This window comes from Limanda limanda, chromosome 6, assembly GCF_963576545.1.
Source record: "Limanda limanda chromosome 6, fLimLim1.1, whole genome shotgun sequence".
In the NCBI taxonomy this organism is placed as follows: domain Eukaryota; kingdom Metazoa; phylum Chordata; class Actinopteri; order Pleuronectiformes; family Pleuronectidae; genus Limanda; species Limanda limanda.
This window is the reverse complement of record NC_083641.1, coordinates 14,117,482-14,137,684: the sequence shown is the minus strand read 5'-3', so window position 1 is coordinate 14,137,684 and position 20,203 is coordinate 14,117,482. Positions and strand designations below refer to the sequence as shown.

General features: G+C 42.6%; 1 protein-coding gene across 1 annotated transcript in view; it reads right to left on the bottom strand.

Annotated features, from left to right (window-relative positions):
- LOC133003775 (WD repeat-containing protein 49-like) overlaps window positions 1–19,651 on the bottom strand; it is a 29,047-nt gene extending 9,396 nt beyond the window's left edge. The window contains exons 1-12 of the mRNA XM_061073586.1: window positions 19,571–19,651; window positions 19,080–19,388; window positions 17,167–17,340; window positions 16,632–16,715; window positions 16,390–16,482; window positions 16,094–16,265; window positions 10,138–10,305; window positions 9,496–9,644; window positions 8,221–8,454; window positions 7,046–7,210; window positions 5,053–5,168; window positions 3,386–3,516 (exon numbers count right to left, since the gene is read on the bottom strand). Of these exons, the coding sequence (XP_060929569.1) occupies window positions 3,386–3,516; window positions 5,053–5,168; window positions 7,046–7,210; window positions 8,221–8,454; window positions 9,496–9,644; window positions 10,138–10,305; window positions 16,094–16,265; window positions 16,390–16,482; window positions 16,632–16,715; window positions 17,167–17,340; window positions 19,080–19,388; window positions 19,571–19,651 (1,876 nt within the window). The remainder of the gene's footprint in view (window positions 1–3,385; window positions 3,517–5,052; window positions 5,169–7,045; window positions 7,211–8,220; window positions 8,455–9,495; window positions 9,645–10,137; window positions 10,306–16,093; window positions 16,266–16,389; window positions 16,483–16,631; window positions 16,716–17,166; window positions 17,341–19,079; window positions 19,389–19,570) is intronic.
- Window positions 19,652–20,203: the final 552 nt, after the last annotated feature.

Here is a 20,203-nt window from a genome sequence, read left to right as displayed (position 1 = left end):
AGGGTGATTTCTGCAGGTGAGCTGCAAAATGTTTCTGTTATCTCACTGTCTTGCATCAGCTATTAACCGAAGGAGTCAGTGATTCAGTTCAAGCCTGAAAACGCAACACATTTCAGAGATCTACGCAAATAGACACATACTGTATATTGTTATTCTCTCTTTCTGGCACACACAGCCCCCCTATTCCACAGCATTAACACACACACACACACACACACACACACACTCACACAAGCTTGAAAGACAGAAAGCGCTTCCTCTCATTTCCTCTCACCCCCACTGAGAGAGCTCTAATAAACATAATTTAAATCTGAGAATCTGGATTAAATTGAAGGTGGTGGGGGCAGCATGGGGCTGTGTGTGTGTGTGTGTGTATGTGTGTGTGTGTGTGTGTGTGTGTGTGAGTGTGTGTATGTGTGTGTGTGTGTGTGTGTGTGTGTGTGTCTGTTTGTGTATGTGTGTGTTTACGTGGGTGGGGAAGAAATGAAGCAGGCTAAAGTCAAGGTAAGGAATAAACAGAAATGAAGAAGTGAAGAAGAAATGAAGTCAGTTAAAAAAGCAGGAAGGTGAGAGGCAGCAGCTGAACACGGTCCGAGAGCGAACTCTGAACAAGTTTCCAAGTTCACAAATTAACTTCTGAATTGTGTATTTTTCTTTTGTTCCAGCTCCGACTGTTCATTTCCTTCCAAAAACTATAACTCCCTCCAGCTTTGAGAACACCCTCTCTCTTATCTACCTTTTCAGCTCCATCCCTCACTTTATCTCTCTCCCTCTGTACTTATCTCTGGGGTCGATGCGTCTTGAAAGACCAGAGAGGGTCCTGCGGTTTATGACAGCTCTCTCTGCTCTCGCACCAGCCTGATAAACTGAAACTGAACTTTCGATACGTGACCAACAAACGATACAACTTTTACGAACTGAAAAGCGTTCTCAGGCAGATTGGGTTCAAAGTGTTTGTAGTTTGATGGTTATAGAAGCGGACCAGTGACTGGAGGATCGCCAGTTCAATCCCTCAGGCAGAAAAATCTTAAATCAAAACAGTTATGAGAGCTGAGGGGCTTTACTTCTATTTCAAAGTCTTCACTTAAGACCTTCATTGGTCGAGTCATTTGTTTGCACGTTGATTTTCTTCACGTAACAGGAAATGTTCTTTGTTTCTCGCCCATTGTCGCTGGCTGGTCTCGAGCAGATCAAGCTCAGTGAATCCAAAGTGCCACAAGGTTGAATTCCAGGGTCTCAAAAGAAAGCACAAAACCACGCTCAAGAAAGTTTTCGGAGACAAGCTTTAATGTCTTGCACGAACTCACAGAAATGGAAAAAAAGACGGAGTGATTGAAAGAACACAGAGGGGAAAAAAACGGATCTGTTCACAGCCAGAAGCTCACAGCATTTCTGCACTTTAATAAGAGCGTGTGAGATTCTTGAGGACTCCATTGCCATTCCCTATATCACTGAGTCCCAGCACTGAGCTGCATGATCGCTTTCACTGCAACCCAGGATAGATGTGTGGAGTGTGTGGTTTGATTTGCTTAGTGTTTCAAATGTTGTGCAACAGCAAAAACACAAAATTAAACTAAAATCCCCCAAATCCTGCAGGTCCAACCTCTCACTTAAGATAAAAAGAGGAGAGGAAATGTGTAGTTCTGAGTAATTGCTCCTCTAAGCTCTTTGTGGTTATTGTGCTTAGTTATAGTTATATTACCTCTATCCCCCCGACTTTCTCCCCATAAAAAAGAAACAGATTTACACACATACACACACACACACACACACACACACACACACACAGGAAGAGATAGGAAATTAAATTAGGTGTAAAGAACAGGAATAACTTTAATGAGATGTGTTCTTATTAGACACATATCTTCATCTCTCTCTGATAGTACTCTATATATATATGTATGTTTTTTCATAAATCTTTCTTGACCTTAACAGTTCACTTATCTACATTCACAGCTAAATTAAAAAAATTAATTAGGTAGGAACTTGCCAATTAACAGATTTTGACATGTTCATTGTGCGGGCAGATGACAGCTCACAACAAAGAGACGGGAAGCTGTTGTTCCTCTGGGGAATAAAACACTGGGTTATGAGAATAAAGCTGCCAAGAGTAAATCAGCAGAGTAGTTTATAATCACCAAGGGCAACAGGGAAATGGGCTGATGTAAATGGTTCTGACAGTTCTGCTTCAAGTTAAAACCACACAAGACGAATCTAATGAACTTACACACATTTTCTTATAAATCTGACTGTACTGCTGATAGAGTATAAATGTTGCCTGGTGTTTACAACTGTCCGAATGGAAGTGTGCATTCGTTTTGTTGTGAATTCTGAGACACAGTCCATCAAGTCTCTTTCTCACATAAAAACCACAGGACCACTTCTAGCAGAGAGACATGTGGAGCACGAGTTCTTTGATAACAACACCACTCACTGTAATCAGCAGATAAGTGCTCCCATGTTATTTTTCATTCCCCTCATATTATTTAGAAGATTAATTTTCCCTTCCCAAGCATTTGTTTTTTTCTCTCTTCATTTCATCTCTCTCTCTCATTCCCTCTGCATGAGCCCTCATCCTCAGTTTAAGTAATGAAAGTGTATTTTGGAAATGAAAGACAACACACAGCACTATACTGTGGAATGGAAGGATGAGGTAGTACACACAGCGTTAAATAACTGTTGGTTAATAACTGTTGATTTCTCACATTCTGTGACTCAAATTAAACTCATCAGTAAACACAAGAGGTGTTTTAAATGTGTAAACACAATTTACTATATGCGTCATCAGCTTGTCTCGCTCTTACTGTTGCATCATTAGCTATTTGAGCGCCAACCACGTAGCTAGCTTATTAGCTTCGTCAGCGGCGTGCTACGAATCCAGGATTCCATCTCTTGGATTCCTTGTTGCTTGGGAATGGAAGGATGCATTTGTCGGCCACATTTGAAAGAGCCTTCTCAAAGTCGCACCGCTGAGATTCAATCGATCTTGGTGCCCTTGAATTGAGACACTTGATCCAGATAAGTGTTTGGAGCTGAACCAAATTGCCCACACTCATAGATATTAGTCTTCTTAAAAAAAAATTCATTCATTATTCTCTAGGACATCTGATCTGTCAATCAATGAAAATATAAAAACAAAATGCCCTTTCTCCCAATTATAAAGAAAGAAAAAACTATTTCCTGGATCTGCTCCTTCTTCTCCAGATCCACAGCAAAATATAATGGGTTCTTTCTTCGCCCATCCTTCCACCGTGTTCAGTGGAAATCGGTTCAGTAGCTTTTATGTAACCCTGCCGAAAAATCCAACCACAACCAACCACAGAACAAACAAACAAATGCAGGGGCGAAAGCATGACCTCCTTGGCAGTGGTTTTAAAACACTCACCTGTGACCAGAGTGTGTGGAGGCTGGAAGGCGGCACAGAGCACATCACCTCGATGTTGAACACCTCCCTTCCACTCCGAGGGCTCAACAAAAGACTGCGAGAAGGAATGCAGCCGGAACACAGTCAACATCCTGCAGAGAGGGAGACACAGAGAGAAGGAGGTATTGTAAGAATGTGCCACACAAAGAGGCTCCGGTACACCACACTGCAAGATGCATATGAGAGGCCTCGATACGCATCATGGGTTTTGATTTGGACGTTTTTTGGAAGCTGGTGAAAGGAGAACGAAGGAGAGCAGCTGATATCGTGTGCAGACGATTTAAATGTAGACTTGATGCATCAAGGCGACCAGAAGGTGGAACAAAATACAAACGCTAACAGAGTAACATGAGCAGGTGTCACCCAGTCTGAGGATTGTCTCCCACAGCATCCCCATATATCATCCTCTACTTGTCACCCAATATGACAGTGAATCCATGAATGGCGAGAACTGCTGTCACTCTCTACGTAACATGTAGGTGTTCACATCCTATTGGATAGTTAAGTCTGAAGTATGTATACCCAAATCACATTGTGTCCTTACGTCTTGCCCCTGGTGTAATGAAAAGGAGTTGGAGTTTGCTGGCTCTGTTACTGGGACATCTGAATAAGATATAAAAGTCCATGAGCGTAGAGTCTACAATGTACTGCTAGTTGGCCCATTATCTGTTACCTGACCTTGGGTACTGCTGGGAGAGAAGGGAGTATGTGTGGTGTTAGACAGGCACTATAATCCTAATGTGATTTATTTTTATTGTGGTTATGGGCCTGGACATGAAATGGAAAATGATGCAGTTGCCTTTAAACAGAGGAATGTATCTGTTGATGGGATGTGGACATTTCAACCTGCATGATTTCCTAAAAGCATCACAACACAACATGGACTGAACCATGTCTCAGTGGGAGTGAGGGAGCATTGTTTTCTTTTGCTGCTGCTGATCTGTCGGCTATGATCTCTTAATGGTTTGTTTTTATATAGCATGTGCGTATGTGTGTGTCTATGTGTATGTGTGTGTGTGTAGGTGTGTGTGTTTGTCAGGGTGGAGAAGAGAGGGAAAGACAGAAAAGGGAGAGAGTGTATTAACTTGTTGATGCTGAGTTCACTGGGTGTGAAATGATGAGGATGAAGAGGAAGATGAAGAGCAGATGTAATGTGGGTATACAAAGACACACACACACACACACACACAAACACACACACACACACGCACTCACACTCACAGTTTGAGGCAGTCGTACTAAAGTGATTGGGAGCACCCCAGAGCATTCAGACTCGTTAGAGTCCAGATGTCTGGTTGGCTGTGTTTTTGGCAGTCTGAGGGAACACACACACACACACACAACCCCCCCCCCCCACACACACACACACACACACACACACACACACATACACAGTAGTTCTTGCATACAAATATTCTCATTCTCAATCTTTGACAAGTGCAATGTTTTTCTCACACAGTCGATGAGGGTGATGCTGCAATGTAACATCTAAAATTATACATGTGAATTTTAGCAGTTTTTTGTATTTCAGACTTTTCATGTATGTAATAAATGAATACTGGAGTGCAACAGAGACTGCATAATGTGAAACAATAATAATCCCACGTGCATACACACTTCTTCACTACCTTTCCCAGCCCATCACCAGAATGCTCCTCTTCAGCAGCAGGACTTGAGAGATCTCCACAGCTCGACCCAGGCCGGCGTTCATCCTGTGGAGGCAGCGGCCATTAAAGTCCCACACCTGCAAAACACAAAACAAATGACAAATCTATCACAACGCCGAATGTGCTTGGTTTCAAAACACACTCACATGCCAACAGACAACCAAAACTTTGTCAAGAAGTTTGTTACTTCAGACATGTTTTGAGTTTTTGGGTCTTTGACTCCATTACAAGCTAATCGACTTGAAAAATGAAGATGTAACTGAGACAGGGTGATACTTACTGTTGTATTCAGTTTTGAAAGAGCTTGTTATTTTTTATTCAGGCAGACATGGTTTTGATAATAGCTTTGCTGCTCCTTAGGCAGTTAAGCTACTATTCTACTGTGTGTCCATCAGATGAATAGGAGTCAGATAATATCTCACACTGTCCAATTTTGCATGATGACGCAGTTTGAATGTGTGCTCTGCGGTTGCATTTTGACAAGAATTAATGAGGCTGATTATGTTGATTACACAATTATTTTGTTTATCTGTTCAGAATAATTGCAGTAAGTCACTATGTGATGCATTTAGAATGTGACTTGAACCTAGAGTCATATAATAGTGCATGTTTGAAACTAAAGAAAAGAAAAAGAAAAAGCTGTACGAGGCATGATTCTGCTCAGAGAAAGTAATCATGCCTGTATGTGCACTCGTAGAATTAGGTTACAGAGAAGGTTAACACTTAACACCTTAACAAGGACACAAATAGTCTGATATAAACCAGATTAAGATACAAATAAATCTGAAAGAAACACTGCCATGTAAATAGCACTTTGAATAAGGTTATGTGTTCAGAGATTACAGCCACACTATAGATATGAGTATTCTAATATACAGTAATGACACAAGATTAAAATTTTACAGTTACTGAGAGGGACATTGTTAAAAAACATGGATCCTTTCATTTTTGTTGATTTTGGCGTATTTGTGGACAAAAGCGGCAGCGTTCCATTTTCTCCAGTTGTGAAAACCTTGGTCTAACCAGCCCGTGTGTTTATTTTGGAAGGAGTGAAAACAAGAGCTGTTTGTAGGAAGCAAAGCGATGAGGCAATGTATCTTTTTGTTGCTGTATGATTTATAAAAATTACAACATTATAACTTTGAAGTACTGTTCATACACTTTGGTTACATGTAATCCTACAATATGTAGTTGCAAGGTTATAGCAATTTCACTCCAAAAGCTAAAGAGCGCAATGTTCCCTCGTAATGTTCCTTCTTCACTGAGCCAACATCAGATATCAATCAGTTGCAAGGCCGACATTAACTGTTACATTAAACGCCTGATCCAGCTTCCTTTCAACTGGCTAGCATTCTACTCACTGTGAAAGTTTGCCGGTGGCAAAAAGGCCGTAGAACATTTCATCTGGCCTCGCTGGTGGTGCGACCCGACCAATGACATTGAGAATAATGAGTAAAAAAAATGGCAATTTTCTTCCTGATTGTCTCCTTTGCTGTTGTAGGTCACAAAGAGGCATCAGGATTAAAATGAGACCATTTCCTAACTAGTTAAAAGCTCCTTGTAGGACGTTTCAAACATCATCCATCTTATGTTGCATTGGTGCCATCAACAAGTGGAATGTGAAGATAAACTATAAATCAAGACTTACACCATATAAGCAGCTACAGGGACAGTTACCCCTTCAGCTGTTTTGGCACTGGGTCTGAGGTTGAATGGCAAAGCCCTTCATGGCTTCAAGTCATGACAGATTTGGCAGTGACATGGTTTTAAGTGAATGGAATTCTTTTATCTGAAAGGCCACTTGACCTTCTTTTTATCATCTTTTTTCTCATCACCGCCTTCTTTTATAGACCGTGTATTTCAGAATTTGCATTTCTATGAGGTCTGACCTGCAGCTCAGTGAATTTACAGTATGTGTGTGTGAGTGTGTGTGTGTGTGTGGCCCTGCACCCACTTTGACCTCTCCGTCAGTGCCTGCGGTAAACAGCCGCGTCTGCGTACCATCCAGGACCATGGTGGAGATCTCGGCGTCGCCATGACAACGGTGGAACTGCTTGACCTTTTGGCCGGTGTCAGCCTGCCAGCAGATCACAGAGGAGGCAGAGTCACTGCTGACTACCTGCACACGCACACACGCAGACACAAGAACACACACGCACACACACACACACACACACACACACACACAAACACACACACACACACACACGTTGAGAGAAGAGATCAATTATACTATTTCATTAATCTCACAGAGCCAAACAGAACTCCTCACTTTGTTTCACTGTTTTTGAGGCATGCATGAAAATATGCTAATAATGTGTCTGTCAAGTAGAAATAGAAGCAAGAGGAAAACAATCAAGAGGGAATGCATTTAATAAAATGAGAGATATTCATATTGGATGAATTAGCTATTATTTCTTCTGTACTGGGTGGGATACTAATATAGCTGTGTAAGTGTGATACAAAGGAGACAAAACAACAATTTGCTCACAAGAATTCTCATATACAAAAAATGTAGAAATTGTTCTGTCTTTGTAAAACAAAATCCAATCTTTTGACTATTTAACATCGCTGTTATATCAAATCAAAATAAATAATCCAGATAAATGTATCCTCCAGGTAGTCCAGCTTCCTTCCACAGTCCAAAGACATGCAGGTTAATTGGAGACACTAAATTGCTCATAGGTCTGAATGATTGTTTGTCTCTCTGTGTCGGCCCTATGATTACCCGGCCTCTTGCCTCTAGCTGGGATTGGCTCACAGCCCCCCCAGTGACCTTCAAAAGATATGGGATACAGTTAATGGATGTTTGAAGCAACTAAATTTCCATTTAGCAGCTGTTGTGTAGCCTTTGATAGACATTGAATCATCCTCAACACCAAATGGACAAGCTCAAAGAAAATGAAAATTTGAACATTTGACAACTGGAAGACAAAAGCTGCTGCTACTTAATGGACCATGAGGTGTTTTGTCAACTTCAAAACTCAACTATTCATCGGGATCCGAGTTTTCTGCTCACTTACTAAATGTACTACCAACTAGTCTATATAACACATCCAGTTCACAACCATTCTCCCAACAATAGAAAACTACTGAATGGGATGAGAGGGACCTAGTTTCCCAGCATACCTGTCTGAACAGACTGTTGTACAGCACACAGGTCACAGGGTGTTCGTGGCTGCTGGTCCTCCTCTCCTCCTTCGTGGTCTCCAGCAGAAGAAGCAGGCTGTTGAAGGAGAGCAGGAGGAGATGACGCTCCTCGTGGAGGAACAGGAGGGTGTGGGTGTCCTCCAGTGTCTTTGGGAAGACGCCAGCCAGACGGTGAACACACTGCTGACTGGGCACGTCCCACAGGAACAGGACCTAGACAAATGATGAAAGTGTACGAGTGTGTGTTTTGTAAGTGGAGAAGCTACAGTTTATAAATCACCACATATAGTGGAACTATAATTACTGCCCTCTGGTTGTAAAAAAAATCTGACTAACATGAGCGAATTGTGCCGTTAATGTTCGACATCTTAAAAAAGATATTTGAATCCAAGTGACAAGCGGTAAAAATGTAAGACATTTCTTAAAGGCACCTTGCAATATCACATTCAAGAGGATAAAAACATGTTTTGTGAGGTCACTGTGACCTTGACCTTTAAAGAGACAATATCTAATCAGTTGCTCCTTGGGACAACTGTGAATCTGCCACAAATATGAAGGCGTTCTTGAATTATCGCATTCACAAGACAACTCGGAAACAGAATGCCTCCAGCCAACAGTTGTCACAGGTGCAGAGGCATACAAACAAACTTTAAACCTTCTACTATAAAAACCAATGTTTATGAAAAGACATTGCAAAGGTAACCAGACAAATACAATCATTGCTGAGAAGAATGGTTGCCATAGCAGCCCTGCACAGCACAGTACAAAGCCACACTCTGGACTTCACAAAAACTCGGCCATATTGCTTCCCGACACAAACAAGATGACTGTTGCTGTTCCAGAAACTCTTGCAGAGGAAACTAAGGTGAAGCTCTCAGAGTTTCTTGATTTGGCAGATGGTGTTTGAGGAGAAAGCTTATGGATCATAAATCACTTCTAAAATATGCATTCTCTTCAGCGAAGCCAAGGAGACTGCAAACATTCACCGAGCTACAACAGGGAGAGGAAAAGCAACACGAGCACCAACATCCTCCTTTCATCGGAGAGAAGGAAGGTTTAAAGGTGATGTGGTGCTCGGCTCTTTCAGCGGAAACAGAGAGAAACAGCCGACCAATCATCTGCACCGCACTCTCCTTTCTCTGCAGTAATTACAGCGAGTTATCACAATTAATATTACAATGAGAGGGCTCTTCATCATCACATTATCTCTCCCAGCAGAGTGACACACACACACACACACACACACACTCCTACCTTATCTTTGGAGTAGCTGAGCAGTTGTTGCTTGGTCTGCATGAAGCGAACTGCGAGGACCGGGCCCATATGTCCGCCGAGCACACACACCGGCTCCGAGGTCACGTACGGGTTCCACACCAGGACCTGATGATCCACGCCTGCTGTGGCTACAACCAACCGGAGCATCCCAAATTAGCAGGGTGGCTAACAGCACTTAAGAACAAGACACCATATTGTTTTAGACGCCCAGAAACCTTAACCTGAACCGAACTTCTGTACCCACCATGACATCACTAATTGGTTTGTGAGCTGATATTTTGAAGCATCGAGTTTTGCATTTTGTCGAGCGCCATATTGCTTTTTGAAACGAGATGACTGAGAGAGTATGTTTTGCAAAATGAACATCGTGCTGTGTCGAAGAAGACTTTGAACCAGAGATTGAGACCATAAAGGAAAAGGAAGATGTTTACCGATGTTATAAATCAAGCTAGAAGTAGAGTCATTATCTTATAGACTGCAATCAATACAGTTTTCTTTTAGGAGTCGCCCTCTGCTGGGCATTCAGAGAAGACAGGTTTTGGCACTTCCGCTTTGGTTATGGTTATTTTAAAAAAAAGTGTATGTAACATTGATGGAGTGGCCCTATTAATTTCACCCTACCTATCAGATTGAGTTTACGGTGGTGGTCCACGTCCCACACGCCCCTGTTTGTAAGAAACGATGTGGTTCGAAGACTGCGGCTCTCTTTTTCCCACCAGCCAATCACCAGGCTGCTCTGTGGTCTGGTAGTACACGACACAAAGGCTTCCAGTGAGTCCAGGTAACGCACTGCAGGGAGCGGGAAAGAGTCGAAAATTAAGATCAAGTGTGACAGATACTGTGATTCACATTAGTAACATTGACGAAGAACAATTGTGCTACCAATGCCATGAAACTGTATGCGAACAACACAGCAGACAGACAGACAAGTTTTTTGCCTCTTGTTTATGTAGTTGGGTGACATTTAAATTGTAAATCTGTTGTTTATACTGTGTCGGCACCAGGGACTCATGAGACAGCTGCTTTCGGATCTAACACTGAACAAAGCAAAACAAAGGTTATATTTCTACGATAAACTGGGACTGACATGTGTTGGGCAAGGCCCAGTGATCCGACATAGAACAAAGAGTCGTAAAACCTTAGGCCAGGCTCGGGAAACCCCTTACATTAGAAATCCAGCATGGGCCCTTATCACCATGTGGCAGCAGGTCACTTCCTGGGTCCCCATTGTAAGCCCGCCCCTGGGGGCCAAATCCTGACAACTCAATTGGCTGGAGGGCCACACTGACCCCTGACCCCTCCTCCCAGGGGGGAGTCACCTAGAACATGACTTAAATAGGCTGAGCTCACAGAAACCTTTCTCTCTTCACTCCGATGCTGATGTGACAACGGGACCCCCCTCGGGGTCTCACCAGTTAACCCAGCAACTAAAGGAGGCAACTAACTTCTTTCTCTTTTTCCTCCGATGCTGACGTCGCCACTAGACCCCCCCCGGGGGTCTTCATAGTCGACCCAGTAAGCTAATGGAGACGATAAGACGTTTGTTTTATTCATTTCAATTCATTTCATTCATTCATTCTTTTATCTTAGTTGACGCTTTATTTTGGAAAGGACTTTTCCTGTTTTAACTTGGAAAGACCAAACAGGAAATTGCTCGATGGACGATCTCAGACTGTTTCCTTTTCCACACGGACTTTACTTTTATGCTTTCTCCACACGATCTACAACGGCTACAAACCCGCACGTCCCTGTGAGGCAGCACGATCTCCGCTGCTGCAGAAGAAGACGAAACCTCATCTCGCCACGGAGCACGACGGATCGGCTCCGGCCCAGCTGCGGTGCTCACGAGAGCCCGCCTGAGAAACTTCAAGCGATTCACTGAACCTCCGGGGATTCGCGCCAAGGCGCATGCAACCCACGAAATCACGGTCACAGTAAGAGGCTTATGTTGTCTGGGCAGATGTTAGTTTTAATATGTAGCGTGTTGATTTAATACTTGAGTGTATTTTGTTGATGGAACTTCCGTGTTCCATTGTTTTAGCCGGCCACTACTCCGAGCCGCTACTTCCGGTTTCCGGTTTGATCGCAATGTTTTGTGTTGCAGTAAATAGGGCCGCGAGAAGCGCCTCCGCCCGCACTGTTAACGTCTGTGTGAGTCTGCAGTGATTTCACCGATCAGAACCTCGGCCCACAACGCTCGCTTGAGGGCTGAGGGGTGAATCACTGTTAACTCATCTCAGGCGTACTTTTAAGAGCTTCTTTGAACTCTCCTTACATGTTTTCTCATGTTTTCTCTCTCTCTCTCTCTCTCTCCTTCTAAACCGACCTATACACACTTCTGACCTGTATTTATAATACAGGTCATGTCACATAGTTAAATCTATGCTTAGAGAGGCTGAACACATCTGGAAACCATTCGGCCCCAAAGCCAAGCAGAGATAAGAATTCTCTTTGTCTAAAATTTCCTTTGTGTAATTCATGTGATGACCACCAGTGTGCGCTCCGGCCACATGGTGTCATTAACATATTCTCCATTTTGGATAACGTTAAGTTAAACCCACCATTTTGAGTCTATTATTGCCACGCCTCCGCTCTCTCTCTCCTCCCATCCTGGCTCTAAATTCATAACGGCTCCGCCATCTTGTTTTGTAGTCAATCCGCCATTTTGAGAGTTTTTAGGCCTTGATTCCACGAATCATGATCGGCCTCCATCTTAGATGTGATGTCACTACGCGTCATCGCCACGCCCCTTCTTTTTCTCTCTCTCTCGCACACACACACACACACACACACACACACACACATTGATAGACACAGACAGATACACACACACAGAGACACATAGATGGACCAGAGGTTACATGCGTGTTCTAAATTGTGATAAGCTGCTGTTGTTATCTTTGAAATATGGGAGTTTGTTAAGATGATGAATCATTAAATAACACTAACTTTATTTCACACACAGACACACACACACAGAGAGACACTTTGACACAGACACACACACACAGACAGACATACATAGGTAGACCGCAGGTTGTCCATGTATTTTCTGAATTGTGATGCTGCTGCTGTGTTTATCTTTGAAATATCGGAGCTTGTTAAAATGATAAATCATTGAATAACATTATAACTTTATTTCCCCTGTTTAATAAATACTTTTGTAATTAAAGTATCTGTAGTCTGTGATTATTTGTGCATATGTATGTGATTGCAGCTGGATTATGATCGCCTGTGCTCGAACTTAGAAGCCTTCACTGTTTATTAAGTAATCGTTAATATTAAAATATTGACATTATTAATTTGACATTTATCATTATGAGACTGATAATTATAGCTTGACATCGTTGGTCCCTGGGAAACCAGGGTGGTGCCCCCCTTTCTCAATTATTAATATAGATAGTATTATCCTTAAATTGATAATTCTATTGTTTTTTGACTAATTATTTTCATTATTCTTGGTTGATAACCTTATCATTGTTAATTGATAGCTCGTACTTTCTAATTGATAATTCCTATTTTCTCATTAGTGGTTTTATTGTTATTTGATTACTGATCATCTTCAATTAATAATTTAATTATTTTTGATAGATAATTTTTATTATTTTAATAATCATATTTCATGATTATTAATAATTAGCCAACGTCAAGTCTACTCCTATTGCACAACACATGTAACATCTGAAAGTACAGACACCTGCATGTATTGTTAATACTTCCACCAAGTACGTGTGTGTTTATTGGTTTGTTGTTGTTTGTTTGTCTGTCAGAATCATAGACTTTATCTAAAGATGGATGCTGGATCTTCACTTGCTCCTGCTATATAAAAACGAAGCCAAAATGCAACGGATAGGAACGCTGCCATCTGGAGTCTACAGTATGTTTGTGTCAATTTTTTCCAGTGAGTTTAGTTTTAATCACTTATTTGATCCAGGGTGAAATAACATGATTGGCAGATGATACTGACTCCCAATTGGTCGATAGCAAGTATCGGCAGGAGCTCTTACCCACAACTCCGTCCCCTGATAGCTACTGGGCAGACTCTGGCTCCAAATGCACAAGATGGCAGCGTTCGAATGCAGGATATTTGGGCTTCTTCTCTGGATAGTGGGAGGAAGTGGAGACACGTCCTCCATCTTTATTTACAGTCCATTGTACACAGATGTAAAGAGAGGAAAGGCCACTGGTTTTTCTACATGCGAAAGAAGCAAGGGATTCGATTAGTTCTTTCAACAAACTTATTTAAAAAAAAAATACATATTTTGATGATGACACACTGTTAATTCTATTTCATTTCTTCAAATTAGACACGTCTCCCTGCTGATGCCAAAGCGTTTTCTCGAGCCGACCTCTGAAGGGCATCAGCTCTCTGTGCTAAGTGACCTCGTGCTCATGCTGCGTCGCAAACCAACCATCCAACGGCGCTCACAATTACGCCGGTTTGATTTGCTCACTGGTATTACAGAAACTGTAATGGATCTTGCATCACCATCTATCTCAATTAACACTTTGACTGAGAACAGTTAAATTGGATGTCACATGCCTCTATTAGAAGCTGCTTAGCTTTCAAACACTGCACAAATAGTTGTGGGTTTGCTGAGATGGCATGTGACAGTCGCAGGTCAGAGATCGGCCGCATCACCGGGGCCAATAATTACATCTGATTGCATTTCATACACAACATCTTCTCCCCGCCCTGTGAATTAACAAGATCTGTGGGTTTTCAGACGGCGTCACCAACTCATCATTGATTAATGAGGCCGTCTCGCTTTCACTGACATGCACGCATCATGAAAATCTGTTTGTGATGCAGACCCAGATACATAACATCTGCCTCAGCCAGCATTGCAGCTAACCTCACACTGTTACTGTGTGATTCCTCTCAGTTTTCCTCCCTTCTCCTCCTCCTCCTCCTCCTCCTTTTCTTCTCCTTCTTCCTCTCTCTGGTGGCCCCGTGAGCCCGAAGGTTTGAGGAGGTCTGGATAACCAGCCATGTCTAATAGTACACAGCCCACTCATACTGCAGGGTGGGCAACTTCAAAAGAACAGCACCAGCACCCAGGAGGTATGCAAACACACGCATACACACTCATGCACACGCTCCCTCTTTCCCTCTCACAAAAAATACCACACACAACCGCAGACATGGAAATCCTCAACACACACTCTCGCTCTCTCTCTCTCTCTCTCTCTCTCTCTCTCTCTCTCTCTCTGTCTCTCTCTCGCGGTTTCACACACATCCTCACACACACACACACAGCCTGCTAAATTTCAATTAAGCAGTGTTTTTAATGCTTCTGGCATTGTCTCCAATGTTTCCACTGATTTTTTGTTATCTCTTTGTTTTCCCATTTGTTGTGCTTATTTATATGTGCTGTACTCTTGTCCCACCCCACCCTTCATCTGGAACCCCCCCCTCTCAGCCACCCTACTGTCTCAGAGCGCTGCTGCCTCTGCTGAATCATTATCAAACAGCCCGGCGAGCCATCAGACACTCGCCGATGATGATGCAACCAAGACACAACTAAGCGACCTCTTTGTTGCTCGAGTTGAGCTGAAGCGGGGGGGGGGGGGGTCTCAGGGGGTCCGACCTGGTGCCCGAGACTCGCTGCCAATAGTCAAAACTTTGGCTACACAAAACTAGAAAGTGGATGACTCAGGAGAGGCTGTGTGTGTGTGTGTGTGTGTGTGTGTGTGTGTGTGTGTGTGTGTGTGTGTGTGTGTGTGTGTGTGTGTGTGTGTGTGTGTGTGTGTGTGTGTGTGTGTGTGTGTGTGTGTGTGTGTGAAAGCGCAGGCGTTTCCATGGTGTTGCATAAGCCGTTACTGTAGTGACAGTGAGAGAAAAAGAAACGAGCGAGCTAGCACAGACAGTGGCTCTGATCCCAGGTGTCAAGGTGAAAGTGCGTGTGTGCGGGGTCTCCTTTCTCTCCGTCATCTCAGACACTGATTTAGTTTCATTGCTTTCATTGTGTTCGACTATTCCAATGTGTTATTTTTGGCCTGAGGCCCTGCAGGTGAATGCAGTTATCTAAGTAACAAGAGCAGCAGGGTAACGGTCAAATGATTGGACAGAATGATTGTACAGCCGGCTCTTTCTGCTGAGCCTCTCATTTACTCACTATATAGCTGTTTTCAGATATGCACTGAAGTCCTGTAACTTTCCTGAAAATGTCCAGAAGGGGTGTACAGGATAATTTTAATGTCTGTGTTAGGTGCTCTGGAAATTCCCCTGAACCTTTTTCTGCCAGACCCCTCGTAAAATCTTCGGAAAATGTCAGAGTGAGTCCAGGTGAGAAAACAGCAGGAAAATGTACGGAACATTTTATATCGCAGCATGAAAAATGAAGCTGTGCACGTAATTTTACAGATATTTTCTGATGATGAATAAAGACATTTGGGGCGAGATAAGACAATTAAGAGAAAGGGAAATGACAAAGAAGAGAAACAAGAAATTGACAAAGCATGACAGAAAAAAAGGTTTGGAATTATGTTTTGTTCCGTAAATAGAGCGTTTTATGTGTTTGTTGGGTGTGTGTGTGTGTGTGAGTGTGTGTGTGTGTGTGAGTGTATTTCCTACCTTTTCTAACCCAGGCGGGTGCGTGTACTCGGTGTGAAACAATGTAACAGGAGATGTGTTTTCCTCTGACCAGCTCATCCCACAGGACGATGTCTGCAGAATCTGAGTCCGTCCTCTGACTCAGTCTCTCAAACAGAGAGATCTGAGCTGAGGTGAAATGTAAAGCACTGACCTGGGAAAAGACACACACTCTCACACACACACACACACACACACACACACAGCGATGGACTGATGAGCACATGTAGATGATGCAGGAAACAAAAGACGAAGGTCTTCTTCCCACTGTGTATTACCTGTCCTCCAATGTCTCCTATGGTGAGAACGGCCTGGTCCGGGTTAGAGGGATCGGCCCAGTAGTCAAGACACCAGGGAGTGTGCGTCAAACCCTAGAGAAGGTAAGCAGTCACGTGTGCAATGTTACATGTAAAAGTTAGTATGTTATAGCATGATTAAAACAACAGAACCATAACATTAGAATAGATATGTTTATTTATTGATATTATTTTGTGTAATTTATTGTAATTAAAGCTGTTACCTGGACTTTATACTTGCAGCTGAAGTCCTGTTTCAACAGTATGTCATAAAAACACACCTCCTTACTTGTAAATGAAACAGCTATCTGAGAAAAAAAGGACGAGTATGAGTAATTGGATTCATCATTATGACAGAATAAAGATTTGAAATCTGATGCAGAAGCGTCATGGATCTAAATCTTATCTGTCAGACGCAAATTAGTGGATTAAAGCCTTCTAATTAGAAATAAAGATCAATAATTGATGCTTTCATTACAGAAAAATGAATGTTCGTTTTCTGAACAATATGCAAAAGCTGCGTGGCCTTGCAATGCCATCAACTACTAATCAATAATTCATTAATTGAGTGAATTACTTGTTTACTTCAAAACCCAATAACCGAGACCACTAATCAATATTAATTCATAAATTAATTTCAATGAATAGCAATTTTTTAACTATCTGTCCTGATAACCAGACAGGGCAGCAGATATCAATCATGGGACGGATCAATGTTAGTTACTTCGTACAAATTTAAAAAGTTTAAAAAGGGATCACCATGTGGACGTTGTGCAGCAGCACCACGTCTGTGGCCCAGAGGTCTTTGGGGGCGACCGTGCAGTTCTGCAGTCGATGTGTGTGTGTGAGGGACATGTCCTCTCTCTCCCGCAGCCCAACACTTCCTCCTTTGCTCACAGTCACATACTGACCTGAGCTCTGCAGGTACAACACCTGTGGGGACCAGAGGACATCAGAGAACAACAATGTGTTTTCCACTAGTGTAAAAACACCTATAATGCTCTCTGCAATGCAATTTGTGCAGGAGCAGATCCATGTTTTGAAGAAAAAAAAATTGTCACTTACATTAAATGTAATAAGTGCAGACAAAGTCATTTCCCACAGCCGCCTGCAAGCTTTGTCAGAGTGGTGCGGCATACATTTATCCCTAATCATTCCAATTACCAATTGTCAGTCACAGGTATGATGAGTTTCTGTTACGTGCTGTATCTTAATATACCTGGTGTATATTACTTCTGTCTCTTTCTTATTGTTGAGTGGCATTAAATTATTCTCAAAGCTAAAATTGGGAAATACAAAAATTTTACAATGGGAGCAGGAGCCTACATTACAGAAACCTGAGTATATTTGAGAAATGCAGGAAGACAAATGGAGTAATCTCTAAATTGGAATGGGGACAAGACTTCAGGGGAGAAAAGGACGAAACTGTAAAAACATTTTTGATGTAGTATCACATTCTAAAGCTGCCATGGCTAATATGTCAGACAATTGTTACCTCTGCAGCCGGCACCTGCACTCAATGCAGAACCTGAGTAAGTCTGTGCACTTCCTCACAGCAACAAACAGCGTAAACAGATAGGAACAACCCGGGGACCATAGTGTCTAGCAGACACAAAAAAACATTCGCACTAATGTTGTCTCATGTTCCTGCCAGCTGACGACTGAATGTTCAATTCTCATTGTCCTTTAAGCTCGGTTTTGGCCTCCACCAACTCCTGAAGGAACTATTTTTCTCTTTAGCTTTTTTAAACACAGACAAATCTTCGCAGCAGGAAACTTTGAAACAGTTTAAATCTAATTGGTGAACATGGCACAGTATTTAGCAGCTAAAGACACAAATATTTCCCTCTGGAGTTGGTAGAGACCAAAACGGAGCTAAAAGAAGAATGAGTAACATTTAATGGTGGCTAATTCACTCTGTGACAACTTAACACTCGGTTCACTATGTTCACCAGATTTGTTGCCAACTTTGGTGCTGCAAAGATAGCTGCAGGGAGCTAATCAGATTTTTCACTGTACAATTTCTTGATCAAAGTCAAAACACTGAGGTTGTGAAACTGAAACTGAAGCTATCAGCTGAAAAATATCAAAAGCTGAGTCAAACTGTCGTCACGACGCCCTGATTTAGTAACTTTGTTGTATTAAACTGTCAGTTGATCATGTAAAATATTGATTAGTGCAGCTTTAAGTATTACTGTTGTATTTACCTTGCTTGAGTCCAACCACATCACTGACAGAAACCAGAAATGAGTCTTCTAAGCTGCTTGAGTCTGTCTGACTCTTTATGACTCTTTAAAGCCTCCGGCCGAAAACAACCCGCACAACATTCTGACATTTTGACATTCTCAGGATTGAAAGATTAAAGTGGTGAGCCATCATTTTATCCACAGCGCTCGACACTTTATACCAGCCACTTCATTTACATATTAATTGATAGATGTTAAACTAGTCCATAGCAATTTATCCCAAAGGAAGTGTACCATTTTGATGAACCAGAACCTAATGCTTTTGAACGTTTCCTCGCACAATGTTTAACAATGATGAATTCCTCCGAGTCAGCAGAGATTTGGATTCTCCAGCCAGTTTTAAAATGTTTTTTTTTTGATAAAGTGCCACAAAGAATCATGTGGTTACGATAGATTACGTGTTCCTATATGTTAACCACCTTTTACCTTCTGGACCTGATCCCGATGTGGGCAGGTCAGGGTGCGGGGGGGCTTCCAGCACGGCACTGTGCTGGTTCTGTTGTTCTTCACTTTCTCAGAGAGCTCCAGCAGCAGAAAAGAGCACAGGCCTCCCCAGTCCACGCGTCCCTCGTCCTTCACGGCATCGCTGTCCAGAAGGAGGCCGCGGTGCTCCTGAGTGACAACCACGCTGTCGAACAGGAGGCCGTATTCCTCCCTGGAGCCTCGGCCGACTGACGACCAGGCCAAATCGATGAATTCAGTTCGGGACAGGGAGCGGGAAGCGTCCAGGGGGTCCTGCATGAAGATCAACAGGATTATGAGACCTTGCATTCAGACACAATGTGCCACAGCCTCTGTATTTTAAAGGTTTGCTATTGTGGGAAGCAGAAACATAAATCTGAATATAACTCCTCTTTAAGTATTCATGATGTGAATGAAAAGTGTCTGAATGTAAGGTTGTTATTAAACCCGCTCACCAGGAAGAGGCTCTGAAGCCTTCTATAATCCTCGGTGTTCATCCCGCTCTCCAGCTGTGCCACCTCCATCCTCGTTCCCATGGTTACACCTCACCTGTCAATCCATCACTGGCATGTCACATGAGGTGAGAGAGGTAAAGCACATGTCTGCAGCTCTGAACTCACAGTCAGATAATGACTTTCTCATATTCCTAGGTGTCACATGGCGAAAAAAACAAGATGTTCTCCGGCTCGAGTAATCCCTCAGTAACCTTCCATAGATGTTGTACTGCGTCAATCACCATAATCACGCAGTGGAGTCACAGCAGCATGCAGACTGCTTTTGTTGCCGCTTCTTTCACTCCGTCCAAACATCTCTGCATTGAACGGCGTGCAAAGGTCTTTTCTCAGTTTTCAAAGGGCCATTGTAACGGCCTCCGAATTATTTCTCAGGAATGGCTGGGGGTAGGCGGCGAGTTGCCAAAGCACGTATAGCCTCTGTTATGTCTGCTAATGTGAAATGAAATGCTGCAGTCAGGTAGACGAGCGGCATGAATAAAAGCATGAATGAAAAGGCACGATTTGTACAATTAGCCTGTGCCGTGATTTCAAAAAAAGGCAGAACAGAGAGAAGTTGGTGATGAAAGGTTTCTA